This window comes from Chroicocephalus ridibundus, chromosome 4, assembly GCF_963924245.1.
Source record: "Chroicocephalus ridibundus chromosome 4, bChrRid1.1, whole genome shotgun sequence".
In the NCBI taxonomy this organism is placed as follows: Eukaryota; Metazoa; Chordata; class Aves; order Charadriiformes; family Laridae; genus Chroicocephalus; species Chroicocephalus ridibundus.
Genome location: NC_086287.1, coordinates 5072891 through 5093851, shown reverse-complemented (window position 1 = coordinate 5093851; position 20961 = coordinate 5072891). Strand labels below are relative to the sequence as shown.

The window sequence follows — 20961 nt, the reverse complement described above, 5'->3', positions numbered from 1 at the left end:
TTCATTCTCACACCACCAGGACGTCTACAACTTCAAATCCAAAAGCTGGTTCTGAACCAGTTTGAACGTAGTTTTACTAAGAAGTCAGAAATCAAGGTTTCCTAATACCATTTCATAGAAGTCAAAATCGTGAGTTTGCTCACCTGACCCCTTCATTATTTGTGTTAATTATCTATTTACCACATAGAGCTACTACTCTGCAATGGTGAAAAGATCAAAACGCAAGAAGCCAGTTCTAGCAAGACAGAACGCAGTTCAAATAAACTTTGCTCAAGCAGAAAAGAAAAATAAAATAAACCTCCTCGTGATGTAGTCATGTTGCAGTGTCATAGCCATATAAGGAATGCAGCTCTACCCCTCCGCTGTATTTAGATGAAATCTTACCACTAAAATCATACCATTTAAAGTGCAACGTCCAGTAAAATGACTAACTCAAAGCGAACAGGAAAAATCCAGTGGTAATCACCACGGCAAAAAATAGGTCAGGAAAGACTACAGCTAGCGTTCAATCTGTGTACGGGGTGAACAGGGCCTCATTCGGCCCGTGATCAGCTCAGCCACTCTCGATTTCTAGCTAGCCACGTGTCACCTGCGCCAGCATCAACTCCTGTTGCTTAGAAGGAAATGGTTTCTCTTAACTACTGTTACCAAGAACAAATCCTCGTTAGCGGCAAACTGCATAGTCCTCCTTTTCTCTAAAACCTCTGCCCAAGTGAAGGGCTGTTACGCCACATACAAGCCTGACATCCGAAAAAGGTGTGTCACTGCCTGACTGACACAGTACAAAACCAAACAACTGAGGCACGAGAATCCTGTAAGTATCAATCATGCCATTCAATGTGCAACGAAATCAGTCCTCAGTTTCAGCTCTTCACATCGAACTCTTCATTGCCTCCTAGTAGATACAACTACTAAATTTCAGCCTACAACAGAACCCTATTTCAATGATGATTTTCATCCACGTTACTCAAGGGTAGATAGGCCTCTGCACCACCGCACCACAAATGTGATTTTTAACTAGGGCACGATGCTTTTGTGAGGGTTTGATTGACCTGAGCAAAAGCAGGGGGTATAAAGCCTGATTCCCCAGCCCAGAGTGGCCTGCTCTCCCTTTTAGCATCCTTTCATCAATGTTCCCAATTCACCTGCTTGTAGAAAGATCATCGGGGAGCATGAAGGCTTGAATAAACCAGAAAGAACCATAATCCCGTGAGCATCATGCAGACAAACACATTAAGAGGTTGTGGAAATAGAGATCTGGAATGGGAATGCATTGCCCCCAAAGCATGAAATAAATGGGGAGGGTTAATAACACGATAAAAAGTCTCCCCCCTAAAAACAGACACTGCACCCGCAGGAAGTCTCTGCAAGAATTTTAGAATAAGGCCCCTGAACATCATAGAATCATAGACTGGTTTGGGTTGGAAGGGACTTTAAAGATCATCCAGTTCCAAGCCCCCTGCCCTGGGCAGGGACACCTCCCACCAGCCCAGGTTGCTCCAAGCCCCATCCAGCCTGGCCTTGAACCCCTCCAGGGATGGGGCAGCCACAGCTTCTCTGGGCAACCTGGGCCAGGGGCTCACCACGCTCACAGCAAAGAATTTCTAATCTAAATCTCCCCTCTTCCAGTTTAAAACTGTTATCCCTCATCCTATCACTACACTCCCTGATCAAGAGTCCCTCCCCATCTCTCCTGTAGGCCCCCTTTTGGTACTGGAAGGCTGCAATAAGGTCTCCCCGGAGCCTTCTCTTCTCCAGGTTGAACAACCCCAACTCTCTCAGCCTATCCTCATAGGAGAGGGGCTCCAGCCCTCGGATCATCTTTGTGGCTTTCCTCTGGACTTGCTCCAACAGGTCCATGTCCTTCTCATGTTGGGCGCCCCGTCTAACAGCTGGGGGAGCAGTTCGCTGCTAGGCTGGGTAAGTGAGAGATGAGAGAGTCATGGTAATGTTTTTTTACGAGATACACTCAAAAGAGTGAGCTGGGGACACCCCGAAGCCCAGCCTGGCACGCAGCAGACCCACGGTCCGCACACAGGGCTGCTCACATCTGCCCTACCTCAAAGTTCAGGCTCGAGGGCGGCCAAGCTGTCAAATCATCAAATCTACATGTTGCTGGAACATGGCTGGAACATGTTGTTTTGACAAGCTGCATTTACGGACCCAAAGCGATTTCCTGAGAAAATCCGTGACCAGCACTAATCGGTATATCCACGCTGTTAATTCTGCACAGAAAGCTGCACGCCAGGGTAATGAAAACAGGGGCAGAGGATTAATTAAATTAAAAGAAAATAATTTTTAAACGCCTCGCTGTCCAACAGCTCTGTTGCTCCATTCCAAGGACAGATGAAAAGGAAATTAACTGTACAACTCATTAGAAATAGCTGGGAAAAAAGGGACCAAAAGAGGTAGGAATGCGTGTGAGCTCCCTCTAGGAATGCTAGAGGTAGCTACTAACCTCTGAGAAAACCTGAACAAAGTGGACAAAACTTTCTGAACAAACCCAAAAAAGCTATGAGAGTTAGTGTCCCCACCAGGAACAACCTTTGGAGTGGACAGGGGAGAAACCATGGGCTTTGAAGTGCCACTTTCTGATGAGGCTCTGAAGCCCCGAGCTCATCCACCTTCTTCTGCCAAAGTTGCTTTGCCATTCGGTTGATGTTTCAGCTCCCACAACAAGACCACTTCTTACCTTTGATCCACCCCCTTGGAGACTTTCTTCGTTTAAGAGATATTTTACGCCCATTTGGAAAAGACAGTCTTTCTAACCCTATGAAAGCAACCCTGGTGTCTGCCAGAGCTCTGCTTGAGCAGACTTATTAAAGGAGGCCAAACGAAACTTCCCATGACCCAGTACATTTCAGAGAAAGCATCAGGATCACAGGGCTAAAATAGTTTATCTTGGCTATTGGATTTATTTTGCCTGTAACAAATATTTTGGCTTCCTTCCCTATCAGTTTGCCAATGAAAACACAGATCCAAGGTTTTCAGACTGCAGGATTGTAGCAATTCTGAAAAATGACAAAGTGAAACACATACCAGCTAATAAAGAGCTATTCATGCTATAAATGCCCCCTTGTGCTGACTGTAACTCAGCTTCTGGAAATATCGGGCCTGTTCGCCCTAACGTCGATCTCAGAGATTTGTTCTGCAGCAAGTCACACGGATGCCTTCTTTACAAGCAACGTCTCTGATTTCTACGTGGTGTATTATTCCTCTCCCACAAAGACGCAACGCTATCTTATTTTTTTTTTTATTTTGGGGAATAAACCGACATTGGGGAAGATAACTCCTGAAACAGGCTACCAAAACATCTGTTCATACTGGAGGTGGCAATCCAGCATTATTAGGTGTCAGTGAGATTCACCAAAGGTAACACCCTCTTTTTTTAATCTCTCTCCATTGATTTTGGGATTATATCCAATGCTATTACTGCAATTCAATACTGCAACACTCCCTTCTCGGGGAATCTGCACTCACGATTACTCTCCATAAACCACGTAACCTCAACATTGCGGGGCTGCTTTTGGGAACATTCCCTTCAAATGCCCACCGATGCAGCAATGAGAGGACCTCCAAACTGCCCAGGTCTCCAAATCCTGCCCACAACCTGGAAACGGAGCTGGATTGACCTACAATACAGATTCTGCCCTTGGAACTTAGTCAATGACTACAACAGTGCTATAGTAATCAATAACCAACTCACATTATTTAGCAAAATAGGCTTTTGTAGCTCAAGGCAAAAGATGCGGAAAAGAAAAACACATTTGTACACATAACTCTTCTTGTCCTAAGAAGTTTAAATTGAGATCTCATTTATCAATCTGTGGCTGGGTAGATGAGTAAATATTGGAAGTTATCTCCCTCGTTTAAAAACCAGTGGGAAATAAGAGTCAGGTACTCAGTTAAAGATGTTCTAATGCTCAAGGCTAGGAGTGAGCTATTGTGGACTATGTAACTCTTCTGCTAAATGTTATATTCACCATTCTTGGTAGATAACTCACTGCTTTGGTGACAGAGGTACCAACTGTCAAAAACATTTTATTACATTATTAGCCCCTTCCACCCAGAACCTAAAGACCGCTCTTGTATTTTCAGACTATGGATACTTCCTTTTTTTCCCCTACAGGATGACCAGATAAACACAGAAAAGGAAATGATACACAGAGATGAGCGAAGCCACAAATTTCTCTGGAAATATCATTCATAAACTCAACAGCTTTCTTATTCTTTCCTTTTCCTCAACCTGGAATCTGAACTTCATACACTAAATAAAGATCTGCTAAGACTGGGGCTCCTCTAGGATAAGGGCAGCAGAGGCCTGAACTGACACAATTCTGCCAGGGACACGTCTCAGCTCATACTCGAGGTGTTTTATAGCGACCACGGCGCTACTCGGAATTTATTTTCCTCACTTCTAGGCCAGAATTAAAGCCACAAGTTTGAATGGAAGTCAGAGTCCAGAGGAAAAGCAGTAACTGTCACTACAGTAAACTCGGGTATACGCTGATTTATTTGAGGAAAACACAAGGTGCTTTAGTGATACGATGCATTGTTAACGCAGCAACAGCTACTGGTGCTTTATCTGAAATAGATTTTTACACTGGTTTTTGCATCAACTTCTTTACTATATGCTTCCCTGCCAAAGAATTAAAAAGAAGGTGTCTGACTTTTTGAAAAGGACAGTGTGAAAACACCCAAATATTCATAACGGACAGAATTAATGGAGGTTTCCAGATTGCGTAACTTTACCGCTTAAGTTAGTGACAAAGCAGCAGCTGGATTCCAGGTTTCTATTTCAGTAAGAGACACTAAATCTTCCATATAAGCCAATGCTACATGAGATATCACGTATAAAAAAAAAAAATACAGAAAAGCAAAGGATGCAAGATGGCCAGATAGGGAAAAAGCTGCCACAAAAATAAATATGCCATTTACATCTCAAAGATCAGTTTTAATACCAATACAGTGCTGATGTATTAAGCTAAAAACAGTGACTGTACTTTCCTAGAAGGAACTGAAAACAGACATATTGAGTTGAATATGGACTTTGGAGCAAAGAACGAATGTTTTTTCCAGTCAAGGCAGAGGTAAAATGTTGATGTAAAACCTTGTTAATAATTGTGTAGCAGTTCATATTTCTGCACACCAGCTTGCTCTTTAGATTTTATTTTGCGTGTACAACTATTTTACCCTACCCAGCCATGTAAACTCTTTCCCTTCCAATGAACTGTCCCCTAAAAGTTCAGACAGCGAAAGGGTTCGGTAGACGCACAGAAAATGCCTCACTCTCTCCATCTTGTGGGCAGAAACGAATGTTGCAGCATGTGTTTGACTCGATCACAATGAATCCAGGAAAACATTTAATCAAGTGCACGAGTATGTTTGTATATAGGAATATTTTTTTAACGTGTACTTAAAACTTAAATCATGTGCTTAAATACCCCTGAATAAATTAACTGTGATAACTGTGTAATAATCGTCCCTTCAAATGCTTATTAAAACCAGTAGAGTATCTTTGGGGTTTCTTTTTTTTTTTTTCTTTCTCCAAATAATCACGGGAATACAGCATCATTAAACACAATGCAAGAACCACATAAAGTAGAGTATTTAAGAAGAAAAGTAAAGGCACTGACCCACTCGTGATGTCATCAGCTCTGATATTCTTGCCCAGCACATCCCCATCGCTCATATAGCCGGTGGCATCCATGGTGATGCCTTCCAGATCGATTTCATCACTTCCCTTGTCCGAGATGTCCACGTGGCAGACACTGCTACCGCGGGACGCTAGCTGCCTCCGCAAAGGTGCCGAATACATGTAACGTCCCGACTCCGTGTTGATGAAGCGGCTGGCGTTCCCTCGCGGAGGATACCCATTTCCCATTGATGGAGCGTCGCCTGCCTGCAGGCGGGGGCTGGACTGCCCCAGTCTCCACGATAAAGGGGTCGGTCGCGCTGTCAAGCTGAGGATGCTGCGGCCGCTTATCTCGGTAGTGACGTTGGTGTCAAACGTAGTTTCCAATGTGCTTAAAAAAAAAAAAAGAAATGCATTTGATTGAACGTGGCCTGCTATACAGAGGAACGTGAGATTTGGAGCAGCTTTCTTATGGGGAAAGGCTGAGAGACCTGGCTCAGTTTAGCCTGGAGAAGAGAAGACTGACAGGGCACCTCATCAATGCTTATCGATATCTAAAGGCTGGGTCTCAAGAGGATGGAGCCAGACTCTTCTCAGTGGCGCCCAGCAACAGGCACAAACTTGAACACAGGAAATTGCATCTGAACATGAGGAAAAACTTCTTTGAGGGTGGCAGAGCACTGGAACAGGCTGCTCTGAGAGGGTGTGGAGTCTTCTTCTCTGGAGATACTCAAAACCCACCTGGACGCGTTCCTGTGCAACCTGCTCTGGATGACCCTGCTCTGGCAGGGGGTTGGAACTAGATGATCTCCGAAGGTCCCTTCCAAACCCTGACCATTCTGTGATTTAGATGATTGCAAGACCCTACACCCTGAAGACTCACCAAGTTACAGATTGTAAGTAACAGCACTAACAGAATTTACCTGCTACAACGCCTTGAGAGTGATAGGTCCATTTCTCCAACACCGTTCTTAAATACACCAAGTGTTCAACATATATGTGGGAAGACTTAAGTAAGAACTTTTAATGGATTATCCACAGTATCAAAGCAGAACTTTTTCATCTTCAACCACCTATAACCCTATCATACCGTGGTTTTGCCGCTCCAGGCCAGGGAGTAGGATATTAAGATGACTAAAGGAAAACCAACCAAAGTACTATTTTTCTGATATATTTTCTTTTTATGGCTGCATTCGTGAAAGCCCTAATACTCTGGACACGTGTCCCACACCAAGATGGTAGCTATTTTTACACCAAGAAAAGGATTAAATGAAAAAAATAATATGAAAAGCAAACCAAATTTACTTTTCAAAATATATTTTATATATTCATGAATTGAATATATTTTTCAAAATATTGGTAACATTTAAACAGAGCTCTGCTTACAAAAGCATTTTAACTCACAGCCTGTAAATACAGATGTTGACAAGCTTCAGCTATACGAAATCTTCCATTCTTCATGTCTGAGACTATGAATATGTTGCACCCCTTCCAACAGCAATACTACGATGGTCTGAGGACTGTGCAACCACTTATCTTGGTAGTGACATTGGTGTCAAAAGTATTTTCCAATGTGTGTAAAAAAAAATAAATACATTTGATTCAATGTAGACCACTAACTGGAACCTTAAAAACGGGACTGCTACACCATGAGACTTCAGGTGATGTGTATAGATTACAAGACCCTACACTCTGAACGCTTGCAGCTTAATTGCAGCTAATTTAGTTGCGGCTAATCCATAGCTGCAACTTCTTTTACCCACGTGAACTCCCCTTTTCCGTTCCAGCTCAACTAACACTGCGTTATTTCTTTTTTTTTACTGTGCGTATTTGTTGAAATAAGCAGCATCGTACTATTCTCAATGTAATTTTATGCTGCAAAAACCTATGTATCCACCGGTGACAGTAATTAAATCATAATAAGCTGTCACATTAATTGAAATTTGAAAAGAAAAATAGCATTGGGAGTTCATCTTTGCAAGCTCTGCCTCAATTTTAGATACAAAACCAAAACGTGAAGCGCTCCCGCAATGAACTCCGTTTGGGCTGCAGTCCGTAAGGCACTGAACACTAAGTAGGACCCGACCTCATTAGGGGCCAAACAGCTTATTCTCCCAAGCCGCCTGTTCAGCGCTAAAAAGATCCGAGTCACAGAATGTTTAAATGCAACAACAGTCTGTGTTTATTTAGAGCATATTTTAAAATGTTGCTGAAGATTTCCAAACGCTGCTTTACAAAGAAAAAGCAGTTATATACATGGGTGACCAATAATATTAGAAAAATTTGTTTGTCCAAAGATTGGTCAGGAATTCAAGTTATGCACTTGATAAAGTGGGTCAAGCACAGTTCACCTGCTTCTTTAAACAAAATATTACACTTGGGGGAAGAGGGGTGTAATGCACTGAAGTTGTTAAAGAGTAAGATGAAGACATATTTTAAACTGTAACCTATATTCAAACATCACCTAACACATTTAACAAGCACTGATTATTCTCCACCTTTGATTCTACATACAACCCACCACCACCAATTACTCATTATACACCTCAATAAACACTGGACATTAATTCACAATCTGGGCTTTAAAGGCAAAAGGTACGAGATCAGTACCTTCCACTGCCAGTGTTCATCATTTTTCAAGGATGCAACCCAGCCAGAGCTAAGAGCTGTAAAGTAAGACCACAATGATTTCCATTTTCTTATGAACAAAGCCATGGCGTTACCTGTGAGTGACCTGGGTTCCCCGTAAACTGGACATCGTTTCCTCTAAGTTCTGTCGAAGATCGGCAATGTTTTTCACAGTTCGTAACCGCCGAGTTTCTGGATCCTCTCCTACAGGGAAAATAAACCATTAGAAAGGATAAGGCAGGAAACAGCACAGAACTGAGCTGTTACCTCTGAATCCAACCCAAACGTATTTTTTTTCTGCCTTTCTGTTATTTAACACCCTAAACCGATTACGACGGAGACGGCATTCCCCTACGGCAGGCACCTGCCACTGCCGCACCTGGACTGAGAATCAGCTCTGTACTGTAACTTTACTTCACAGGCTGCCTTTGCACCAGATGTTTCTGTATTGTCATTTCCCCATATGACCCAATTTAAATTCTGGTTAACTTTCAACCTCATTAGCCGATATACGCCATCAATACCGTCCTTTCCATCTCGTATATCGACACAATTAACATCAACCCAACACTGACAATTTCTCCAATGCTGTATTTTCACAAGACCTTCTTTTTCCCGTTTTAAATGGATCTCATTTTACAACAACAGCTTTACAGTAAGGCAAATTGTGTTGACTGGGTGCTCCATGCCGAGTGATGTTTTAGGTAAAATAACAAAAGTTTTTGCTTGTCCACAGCACAACAGTTTCCGTTACTTAAATGTGCTGCATGACATGAAGTTGGTGGTGACTTTTGCTTTCCCTGGCATTTAGAAATTCTGCTCTTTAAATACTCTGGTTCTAAAAAACTTTTATATCCTGTTCTTTAACTTTAAAAGTAGAGCTTATATACGTTAAAAAAGTCCTTCTAGTGCCTCAGCATCACCTGTTTTTATAAAATTAATAATTTAATCAGTGCCTCAGCATAATTTATTTACTTGCTCTCAGCTGTCAATTAAGAAACGCTTTGGTTGCTAACTCAGCTGAGCTTTATATAGTTAAACCTTCCGAGAGGTTGAAGAGAAGTGAATGTCTAGTAGTGCCAGCATATTCTTTGGAAGCTGAATGCTGAAACAGAAAACCTCCAAAAAGGCATCACAAAACTTCTGTTGGGCAGAGAAGGAAATGATTTCATTCTAGAGGGTTTACAAGTCATGACTAAAGAAAATACTAAAGCATATTGAAAACTTTTCAAATTTTGTATCCGCCTTCTCTGCACAAGCGATGCATTCTTAAGCTGCCGGGATACTGGTCATCCATGCGATTGCTAGTTTAGATGGCTATCTACATATTACTGAAATCAGAAGCGTTGAGGAACAGATAAATAAGCTGTTGTTGGAACTTTCCACATCCTTTGCTTTAAACTTCTTGTTTCTGAAAGAGGGCGGGTTTGTGGTGCAGAAAACCCCAGTCACATACTCTTGCCTGCAAAGCAGCAGTAGCACCAACTACTCACCAAAGTGCCGGAGCCCCGACTTTGGGGAATGGTCTAGGGAGGGGAAGATGGACTTTAATATTTATACAATCGTTAGCCTTTCTGAAAGAAACAACAACGGCTCAGGTAGTCTGCTCCCTGGGAAATCATCTCCCCAAGACGGAATTCACTCAGGCCAAACGGTCACACAATTACGGTCTGTCTGGGTTGGAAAGAGCTGCCTAACAAGACCAGTTCCTTCAGCCAACGGGTCTCTGGGACAGAAAACATTTTCTACACTCACGGATCTACAAATTTTTGCAGTAAAGAACATAAAATATTTATAGGCCTTTAGCCTAACAAAGGTCACAGGGCTCTTTCACAGATCATTTCTCTCATAGCTGTGAAGGCAAATGGTAGGTAAATTCTTAAGAGAACATACTCGAGACAAGCTAAACCTATTTCTATTGAGATCACTCTTACGCCTAAATTGATACAAGATTTTTACTTACAGGACATTCAGTTGCTTATAATATAAGTGTACTTTAAAGACAGACACTGGATAGTGCCACTAGAACTTAATTATTAAATCACTTAGCTCTTCATGAACAGGCAGCATCATTAAACTATTCAGCTTCCAGTTCTCCCTACCTATACTCTCTTTTGTTTTATATATGGTCTTAAATTAAAAGCATCTATAGCTGCTATGTAGGGAGAGAAGAAATCTGTCCCTTATTTCTTCTAATTTATTTGGTTTGAGGGACCATTTTGTTTTGTTTGCTCCTTTTCCCCTAAGACCGCTCTACGGACTGCTGCTCTCCGTGGGGTTTGGCTGCACGCAGCTGGGTTTTGCGTCTCCATTGTTTGAGGTTGTCAGCTGTCTCCCATTTTTGGATCCCCAAACTTATACATTCTATTTGAATAATAGTTTGTTTTTACATAACGTCTGTCATTAAAGACTGAAGACCTTTTGTTCTCTATAAACGCTTCTCAGCTTACAGGCTGAAATACATCTAGGCTAGGCAATATGACGATCAAGAGGTAATACTGAAAAAGTTTAAGCAGCTGGACACTGAGTTTCTTAACTGTCTCTCATATTTAAATATGAACCCAAAAACGTTCTCAAGGATTTTATCCCCTGTGCCATTTATTTGCCTTTTAAATATTTAATCCACCTATATAGAAGTCACACGCAGAGAAATGCTCCTTTATGCATTCCTGCGGCCCTTTTCCTTGCCAACGACTCTGCCTCTTGCCTTTGCCAGCAGCACACGCGCACACAGGTAGAAACGCCGCATTGGCAGAATATGTAATGCGGTATGAAATTAATCCCATTGGGAAACTTTTAGCCACATGATTTTTCCAAGCAGGGCAATCAGTTTCAAAACTCACATTAAACTGGAGGACACCAAGACTAAGTAGATGAAAAAACCTGAGATACTCGACTGACGAGATACACTGCAATAGCATGCAGTAAGCAAAGTCATAGACTTTGCTGAAACTGGAATAGCAGGAGACTTGGCTGTGACTTTAAAACTACATTTTAAATCTTTAGTAGAATACGGTTGCTGAAAATTGCTTTGTTACATTGATAAGATTAAAAATCATTGCTAATTATCATCGACTTCTTACAGTACCAGGAATTCTAGATAAAGGTATGAAGTACTTTGCAATTCATACGAATTTATACAAAGTCATTCATTTAGACTGATAATATTCTAATCGCAATCATTTCCAGCTTCGGCATGCTGGACACAGTAAAGCGTAGCTGGATTTTGGTCTCCTATTGCTGTAAAGACCATTTCTCAAAGTGACCAGATTCACGTGAATGAATACCGAGATTCCTCCAAACCTTGAAACAAACCAAAACATCAGGGAAATTAACTTAATCTCTTCTGTAAACTCTGAGGCAAAGTTTTAAAACGTAAAAACTAAATACCAAATGCTTACAAATACTTAGGATCCTTATAATAGCTTAATCCTAAAGGGTGCTGCAGATCTCCTCGAAAAACTTGAATTACCCAGAATTCCTAACTATTTCAAGAAATGTGGGGGGCACACCCTGGCGCAGAACTTGAGCATCTACTATTCACATTATTGACACCTGGTTTCCATTGCTGAAGAGCTGAAAGAAATATCGTAACTAATAAGAACTAAAGCATTAGGAACAGAATCAAATTAAATCACCCTTCCCTAAAGAGGGACCCTCCTGACTTCAAAGTTGCTTTAGCCCACTCTTATTTAACCAGACCACAGTCATGTTGCAAGACGCACCTGAGAGGTCTTCAAGAGCAGGCTGTCCAGTTTTGACGTAAAGAGCGGAATCCATGCTGACCCCTCCTGTGCTGGCCTCGGCTGTTACATTCCCTTCGTTGTCTGTCTGCGATCTGGAAGGCAAAACAAAATAAAGATGTGCAGTCACTCCCCATCAGAAGTATCTCAAGTATAACAACTAGACAACTGCACCCGCCATCCGCCGCTCCGTCCCTCTCTCCAGAACAGACCAGCAGACTGACTTTACATAATTCATAAGTCCCACGTTGAACTATGTCCTAGAAATGGAAACAAGCACTCAGCTGTAAAAAATAAAAAATTCATAGTCAAAGATAGGCTTCGCAGCTCTTCCGACAGGGTCTTAAGACACTTGGATTTCCAGCTAAATTTTAATCATCGATACCATCAGTTGTTGTGGTTAATCTGATCCTCTCTAGTAAAGTCTGTATTGCATAAATATAAATCAGGTAGTGCTTGATGGCTTGTTACACTCCCGCTAGCTTCCCTTCAATAACTAGCAACGTCACTAATTTATACTTTAAAATAAATGACTGGGTAAAACCAACTTCAAACTCCAATTTACTGTCTGACATTGTGGCTGTCAGGTAATGAAAGGTGATGTCTAAGAATCCGCTGTCGGATTTGAGTAATCTACCTTGACTCGTTTCACTTTACTAGTTGCGCTGTGTGTTGCTCCTAGAGCCACATCAACAAGCGGCTGGAATTTCTGTCCAAAGGATAAGTGCTGCACAAAAGTGAAGACACACAGGGAATTACTGTCGCAATATTCTTATTTTCAGTCATTTCTATACGAAACGTAGAACAATTTCTCATGTCTTTTACTTTAAAAAAATAAAAACAAAATTCTATAGGCTTATTAAGTCTATAGGTTTAAATTAACCTTAACGGAGAGCTGAAAAACCCCGAGACTACTACTGCAATGCATTAACAAGTGCATTTTGCAGATTCAAAGAAGCGTCTGGATAGCAAATTTATAGTACCACTATGTTTGCCCTGCAAATCAATACAATTTGACTTTTCTCATTCTTTTTGAAGCCAGCAAGATATACAGTTCAGCCTTTTTTCCTCCACTGCTGAAAAGTAAAGACTATTTTTTCAATTTCAAAGCATTTTCTCCAGCTGCCAATAGGCAGTTGCATTACTGGCTTTTTGTAAAAAGTCAAATAAATACTGCCTAGAGTTTATCAGTATGTTTGGATTATACAAAACATATGTATTGCATCTGCTTTTACAGTTCAGATGATGATTTCTATTTTCAGATTAAGACAAACACCAAAGTAGAGTGGTTTTTACTTTATCCTTTGATAGGACTTCGTAATGATAAATTTAATGACCCAAAGCATCATGAACGCATTTTTGCTGGTTATGAGGGACAAACATTAAAGCAATCAGTTTGCAATCACAATTTTCTATTAAATTATGGATTAAAATAGTACAAACTGCACTGACAATTTTTAACTCAAAGCAAATCTCCAAAAATTACTACTAGTAGATCCCGCCTTCAGCCAAATGGACAACAATAATGCTGATGTACATAGATGAATGCAAGGGCAAGAGGAATCTAGCACATGTACTCTTAATACAGTCAGGCTGATTTTTCGTATCTGGTTCCTTTTCATGTGACAGCATCCCAGAAGGACACCTGGCATTTTATTCCATACACAGAGGGAGAACACTCAAGGGGTCATAAGACTCAAGGGTCGCTCTTCCCATTTTGCATTCCTACATAGGCCTTTGGCATCCCTCTCCTTCAGGTTAATTCCATTTACATTCACTTTTACTCAAAAAACGTGGCCAACCATTTCTTACACTACATCTGCCAAGAGATCAAAGGCAAAATCGCACAGAGTAGAAATGAAAAATGACAGAAAAGGGTGACAAAGATGACCAAAGAGTGCGAACAGCATCTCTACAACTAAAAACTCAACAGGCTAGGACACCTTAGCCTAGAAAAGTCACATCTTAAGGGAGGGAAGGATATGATAGAGGTCTCTCAAATCATTAGCAGCAAGAAGATGATGAAGACAAAACAACCGCTTGCATTCTCTTCCCATGAAAAAACTCAAGCGGTGTCAAAGGAAACTAGGAGATGGCTGTCAAAACCAAAAATCCCACCATCTATCTCACTCTGGAATTTCTTGCGTCATGGTCAGGCTGGGGAGCATGTCCTTAGGAAGCTTTATTATTGATTTCCCTTGTTACTCTTCTCTAGATATCTTCTATTGCCGTTCTCAAGCAGAAGATGTTGGACTAGATGGAGGTTAGTTGTGACCCCATATGGCTGCTCTTATGCTTATCTAATTCAGGGTTAATGCACAGAAGAGCAGACTTTGTGCCTGGCCCTACCCTAACACGAAGGGATTTTTATTTGTTTTTTTAAGATTTCCCATTACTGCTCATAGTGAGGCAGCTCCTGTGTATGTCATAAATTGGCATGGCTACAACTTTTAAAAGTATGATGCATAAACCAAACAAAACCCACACAGCACAAAAAAAGGCAAGAGCATCACCTGGTCAAGAAGGTGTTGCCGTTCTCAGCCTAACTGTTAGTAGGGTCAAATACAACAAATATTCATCCTCCTATCTACCACAACTTCTTATACATCTTAGTCTGACGGCCTTCACCAACAATTTTTGTGTAAATGGAGAAATAGTCTACTCTCTTAAAGCCAGAAACTTTTACACGATGTGGCATTCACCTTGCTGCCTCATCCCCCCCGAAAAAGCGTCCAAAATGAATCTCCCCATCTCAGCATCACATTCAAAAACAGTCCGTTGGAGAAGTTCACCGTACCTGTACATGAAGGGAGCGACCGTGGCAGTGTTTGGGTGGCTGTATTGCTGTTGGGGATGAGGTAGCTGAACACTCACAGTGTTGCTCCCTGTGGTGTGCGTCGTCGCGGCGGGTCCGTTGACGGCTTGGCTGCTGCTGCTGCTGTTGAGGCCTCCTACACCTTTTCCTTCTGAAGAGGCCAGGCTGGACGAGGAGCTGGAATGCCGGCTGTCCAGCTGAGACTTCTGATGAGAGAGCCCCGAGCCGGCTTTCCCGCTGCGGCTTCTCTCGCCTTCCTTTGCAGGAACGGGGGCACTTGAGGATTTCCCTGTGGTGGTTTTCATTCCTGGTTTTGGTATTCCACTGTGCGGAGGGGCAGAGGCCTCCTTCTTGGCACTATTCAGCTTGCCTCCTTTAGGGATAAAGCTTGCAATCTTGGAGGACTTTTTTGGCATCTCTGTTGTTGCTAGTGCTGTCTGTTCTTCTTTTGGTTCCTCTTTCAGGTCCAGCTTTTCCGTGATAGATGTTCTCTTTGCAATGTCTTTGCTTTTATCCTTTTCTTTCTCTTTCTGTTTCTCTTTATCCTTCTCATTACCCTTTGGAGAACTTTTCTTATTAGTTAGTGCCCGGCTAAAAGTCCTTTGTGCAATTCCCTTGAGTGCAATTTTGGGACTACTGGACATCGATCCCGGATTGTTCACATTCTGATTCGCGGCATCAATTTCTTCGCTTTCCTCAAAGCTGAGAAGCGTCTCGAGCTTTTCACAACTGTCGTCCCGAGATCCCGGACACTCGAGCGTCGTCCCTCCTGCTTTGGAGCCTCCTTTGCTATTGAAGAGTTTTAATTTTTCAAGCATGGATTTTTGACCATTGGGAGTTGTTTTGGTGATTTCTGACGGTGGCTTTGGAGGCTCCGTTACGGGCTGCTTTACGGACAACATGGAAGATGTAGCCGTGTGCTTAGCACTAAGGGACTTGCTGCGCCAAGGTTTAATAGCAGAGCTGGGCTGAGGGATGGCTGATGAGTTATTGCAACTAACAGTACTGCTGCAGCTTTGGACTGAGGATGAGACATTTTCATTCATTCCTGTGGGCTGGGAGGCTGTACTGTCCGCAGGCTCTGGAAAAAAACCAAAAAACAACCCAAAAAACCAACACAGTAGTACCTGATACTATAGCTAGTCTGTGATTCTTTCCCTAATGAAACATTAGGAACTTTACACAAATAACATTAAAAAGATAAACGCATATTAGTATTTTCAACATCAGTATCACTTAAAGAAAATAAAAGCCAGTTTTCTTTTCCTACCCAGCAGAACAGCAACGAGCTCCTACTATGTAATTTACATTTACTTGCCGTTTCAAGAAAAAGAAAAAAGAAACTCCTCCAATTCAAACCAAAATGTGTTTTGCAACGTGTTCTCCCTTATTAAGTTCATAATACTTTTTCATTAGCAAAAACACAGCGCTATTTTCTAACTAAGGGTTCCCTCTGCTTTTGGCAAAATACTTGCTGTCCAAGTTCAATTCTTAGAAAAACCTCAAACATATAAAAAATGCAGGAGTAAGGAAAAAATTAAAACTGAAGTCCTTTCAGTTACGGGGAGGGGGGTGAGATCTTCATATGCAAAAGGTAGTACAAAACTCCATGTACAAAAATAAACCCAATTGTGTCCTTACGCAACGAAGCTAAATTAAGTATTACCACATATCTTAATCCAGCTGTAAGAGAAACTAGTGGCCGTAACTGCACAGCCCTCCCCCCGCCCAGAGAAAGCAAATCTTTTATTTAGTTAGTGCCTATTAATGTTATTTGTTCCTGTTAAGAAATTAGTTCAGAGCTTAGAGAGAGCTTGAGAAATCACACTCACCTACCAGTGGCCGCTTCTCCTCTGAAGTTTCTCTTTGCAGAGTTTCCTTTCTGGAGACGTTACTCTCTCAATTATCACAAATATGTTTTCTGTTAAACTGCTCATGTTTCCAATTAACTTTTGTCATCTGCGTCTGTTCGCCTGCCCAGCAGCCTGCTGGGGATTAACGGCTCTTACCTATATTTCCCTGCCCTCTAGCAATAAAGTAAACTGTGTACAGAGCTGCATTTTTTTAATTCAAAAATCAACAGCGGTTGAGAGCGTGCGTTTTCGGCAGCAGGAGCAGCCCTGTGAATTCAGCCCTGTAAATCATGAGCCGCTGCAACCACACAGGGACTGTTTTACTTCACTTTCAGCTGCTCAGTGAAGATACGGCTCTGTTAACCTCCCTCCTCTGATCCAAACCAGATCTACTAAAGATTTAAAGCACATACATCTTCCTGACTTAACGCAGAATCAGGTTTCTAAGAGCATTAGAGGCTCCTTAATAATAAACTCGGTCATTTCACGTGGTTATGGACAAAGTGGGATAGCAGGAATTAACGATGCTTTTAAAAATATTACTGAAGTCAGAAGATTTCCAGGACTCTGTTATTAACCAATAATTTATTCTATTGGCCGGTCTTGCTAGTCCTTTTCCTATGGCAAACTACCCACACGGAGCTGGAAGGAGGCAAGAGCCAGATTACAGACACGGAAAGGAATCGTGCTTCTTTTAAACTAGTGCCAGTCTGCTGACTTCCAGGGCGCTACCCCTGGTTGACTCCGGTACAGAAGGAAAATCAAGCCACCAAATGTCTCAACCAGCAATGCCACCTGGACTTGCTCTGCTCAAGCCTGCTAAATTCAAGCTGATGGGTTGAGGAGGGCTGAAGACGCGGTAGCGTCGGGCTGGCAGTGACCCCCAGTGCAAGGGGAAGCAATCACCCACCACCACAGCGCCCTGCCCGTGGGCAAGAGATGGAGGAAGGTCACAGCTACTTCAGAAGCTGTTGGAAATGTTACTCCCTCTCCTTTCAAAAGCTGTGCACCATGGCTTTTTCCATCACGCCTCTTCCCGTACACCGCTGTTTTATTATTATTTTTATTTCCTGAAGTCCTCCTACCCATCAAAATCTACTTCCCTTTGCAACACCGCACCACGCTCCTTTTGTGCGCTCAGAACAAGCGAGCCTTTGTCTCAGCCTGCCTTCCACAGAGGACGCCCAGCAACGTACTGAAAGCTCCACAAAAATCCCAATTGTGCATCATTTACGATTAATTTGTTTAGCTTCTCTTAAAAAATAATAATTGCCCATCTCGACATCGGGATACTTCTACAGAAACCGGAGATTCACGGTACTTTCAACACAAGTTCCTAATCTAAATGCATTCTGGCCTAATCATGCTAAAAAAAAAAATTCAGCGCAAGGTGTACCCATGCCCATAAATCATCAGAGCTGTCTGTGACCCATGAACGCGCCTCGCATGAATTTACAGCTGGGACCAGGGATGAACCTGACGTACTAATCAATACGGGCAGGGAATTCTTTACTTTCTCAGGAACACTGAGTTGCAAGGAGTGACGGGACTGGGACAATCTAAGGGTGACAAATTGAAAATTACTGTTAAGGGATGCAGCTACAAAGTAGGAGTGCCGGTTGCACACTCGGTTAGTACAACATACACAGCAACACAAACCCAGTTCGGGGTGAAACTGCGCTCAGCCTGAGCATGGAGCCAACTGAACAGACTTGGAAAAGAAACCTGCATTCTTCTCAAACAGGTTCTTAACAGCAGTTTGAAAAAAAAAATAAAATACAGGCAACGTGTGTATCAGTCTGAACAAAGCCATCCTGCACTCAACCAGGACTCAGAGCCTACGCAGGGTCCTTGCATGAGCCGTGACCCACAGCCTGAGGCACACACCTGAGACAGGGGACACCGGAGAACCAGGCTGTCATCCATAACCCAGCTCTGAAGCCTGGCTCCATCTGGATACAGCCTTCCAGCACCTAAAGAGGGCCTACAGGAAAGCTGGGGAGGGACTCTATCAGGGAGTGGAGAGACAGGATGAGGGGTAATGGTTTTAAACTGGAAGAGGGGAGATTTAGATTAGATAGCAGAAAGAAATTTTTCGCTTTGAGGGTGGTGAGCCCCTGGCCCAGGTTGCCCAGAGAAGCTGTGGCTGCCCCATCCCTGGAGGGGTTCAAGGCCAGGTTGGACGGGGCTTGGAGCAGCCTGGTCTGGTGGGAGGTGTCCCTGCCCAGGGCTTGGTTGGAACTACATCATCTTTGGTCCCTTCCAACTCTAACCATTCTCTCATTCTGTGCTCTCAAAACACTGAGCTAGCTGTTAACACACTGCAGATCAGCTGTGGGAGCAGAAATCAGCCCATATCAAAACAGGCTTCCTACAAGCTCTACAATGGTTCCCTGGAAGTGAATGGAAGGTATTGGTTCACTTGGGTTGTCACCTTCATCCTAACAGGCCAGGTGAGTGCTCCAGTCCACAGACTTTTGGGCAAAAGGCTTTGCTTGGATCAAGTGAAAGGGCTTGTTTTCCAAATCCAAAGGCATTGCTCAAAATTTATTTCCCAACAAAATCCAGAACTTTTTCATTTCCCCTTTCTTCGAATGTTTTCAGGATTTTAATTTTTTTTTTAAATCCTGTTTGGTCACTGAACAAAATACACTTTTTTCAGTTTGTTTTTAAACACAGCGTTTGCTTTGTCCCCAACTCCCCCACATACAGCCTCCTTTTTGGAACTTAATTGTGCTTCCGTTGCCAGTGGCGTAGGATGAGTACAATGTAACTCCATTTACGGAGTTGCTCCTCATTTACAGACATGTCAGGGAAATCAGAATTAGGACAACAATACTATGACTGTAACATTTAAAAAAATGAACATATGGGGATGGTAATGTAGTTCTTAGAGTCTCTAACCTAACATTTTCCAGGAAGTGAATTCTGCGAATGTCAGATGCTACGCACCCGATATCAATGAGAAATATTTAGAAACCCTTAAATATACATGTTAAGCAGATACACTTTGGGAAAGGAAAGAAGATATTTTCTTACACAAGTACAGTGGATTTTGATTCATACTCGGGTCAAATACAGTGAAACTGGAAATTCAAAGCCCTCAAGTTTTTGTTACATTGCACCATGCAAAGTTCACGCAAGAAATAAAAAGTCCACCATAAAACACGCTCATAAAAAACGGCCTCAGCTTAAGAAAACTGCTGTCTTTTTAAGATTCTCTGCTTCTCTCTTACAAACAAGTCTGCTGGCTCTTGTCCTCCTCAGACCAATCTTGGTAAAGGAAAGGGGTACTGCTGCCAGAATGTAGATTCAAACGCTAGGTTTCCTAATGAAGCAGTAACATCAATACGTGGATAACACATCAGCATGCAAAGGGGAAAGTTTTATTCAGCGTAGCATAGGCCCTTCTTTCATGAAAAGGAGAGCAGGTTTCATGCATTCGATTAATAAGCTTATTATTTCCCATGTGTTCCTTTGTGAGGGAGATATTTTCTTTCTTCAGCAACCTGCATTAACTAAAACTGACTATAAAAGAAATGTTTTCAAACCCAAGCTACAGTCTACAATAAATAATGATCGCTTTCCTCTTTTCAAAGTCAAATCTTGGCCTGAAATCTATTTTGTTCCTAGCGTTCCTGTTAAAAAAGATGTTGGTGGTCTAGTTCCAATGCCAATACGCACTGTAGCATGGGTAAATCTGATTTCAGCTGCTCCTGCAAAGTCTTAACTGCATCCGCAAACTCACCCATTTGTGATGGGGGGGGGTGGGTGGGGGGGGAAGAGTCTAAAGGCTTATGATTTAATTCTTCCACTGAAGCCTTTGAGAGCTTACGTTATAAAAAGGTCAAGAGAAAATATATGCAATTTCCCATCATTTATCATATTCACTCTAAGCAAGGGGACTTTGCTTTGCTATAACTGAAGACTCTCAAAACCAATCATTACAAGCATGAAAGGCAACACAAAGGATGTTCTCATAGTTACTTCTCCTTAGGAGGGTCAAGAACTTAACAGCATTTTTATTCATTTTAGAACGAACAAGCTGTCATCTTTTATTTCACAGCTATGGGAAAAATAAGAAGTTCTCATGAAGAGAAATATCTTTTAGTCCAGCCCATAGATTAGATAACCGAGTTAAAAGCAAATCCACAACCAAATTCTAATTTAGGAAGTAAAAGCAGATCTGCTCTATGACATTATAGTGTCAGAACAGCAGAAACCGCTGTGGCGGTTTCATCATTTCCCATCTAGAGGAATAACTGGTGAGTCTTGACCCTTCCCATC

At 42.1% G+C, this 20961-nt stretch overlaps 1 protein-coding gene across 2 annotated transcripts in view; it reads right to left on the bottom strand.

Moving 5' to 3' along the window:
- NAV2 (neuron navigator 2) overlaps positions 1-20961 on the bottom strand; it is a 234703-nt gene that overhangs the window by 99585 nt on the left and 114157 nt on the right. For both annotated transcript variants that reach the window (XM_063331285.1, XM_063331286.1), the window contains 4 exons: positions 14804-15902; positions 11989-12101; positions 8359-8467; positions 5637-6026 (listed from right to left, as the gene is read on the bottom strand). In XM_063331285.1, coding sequence (XP_063187355.1) covers positions 5637-6026; positions 8359-8467; positions 11989-12101; positions 14804-15902 — 1711 coding nt within the window. The remainder of the gene's footprint in view (positions 1-5636; positions 6027-8358; positions 8468-11988; positions 12102-14803; positions 15903-20961) is intronic.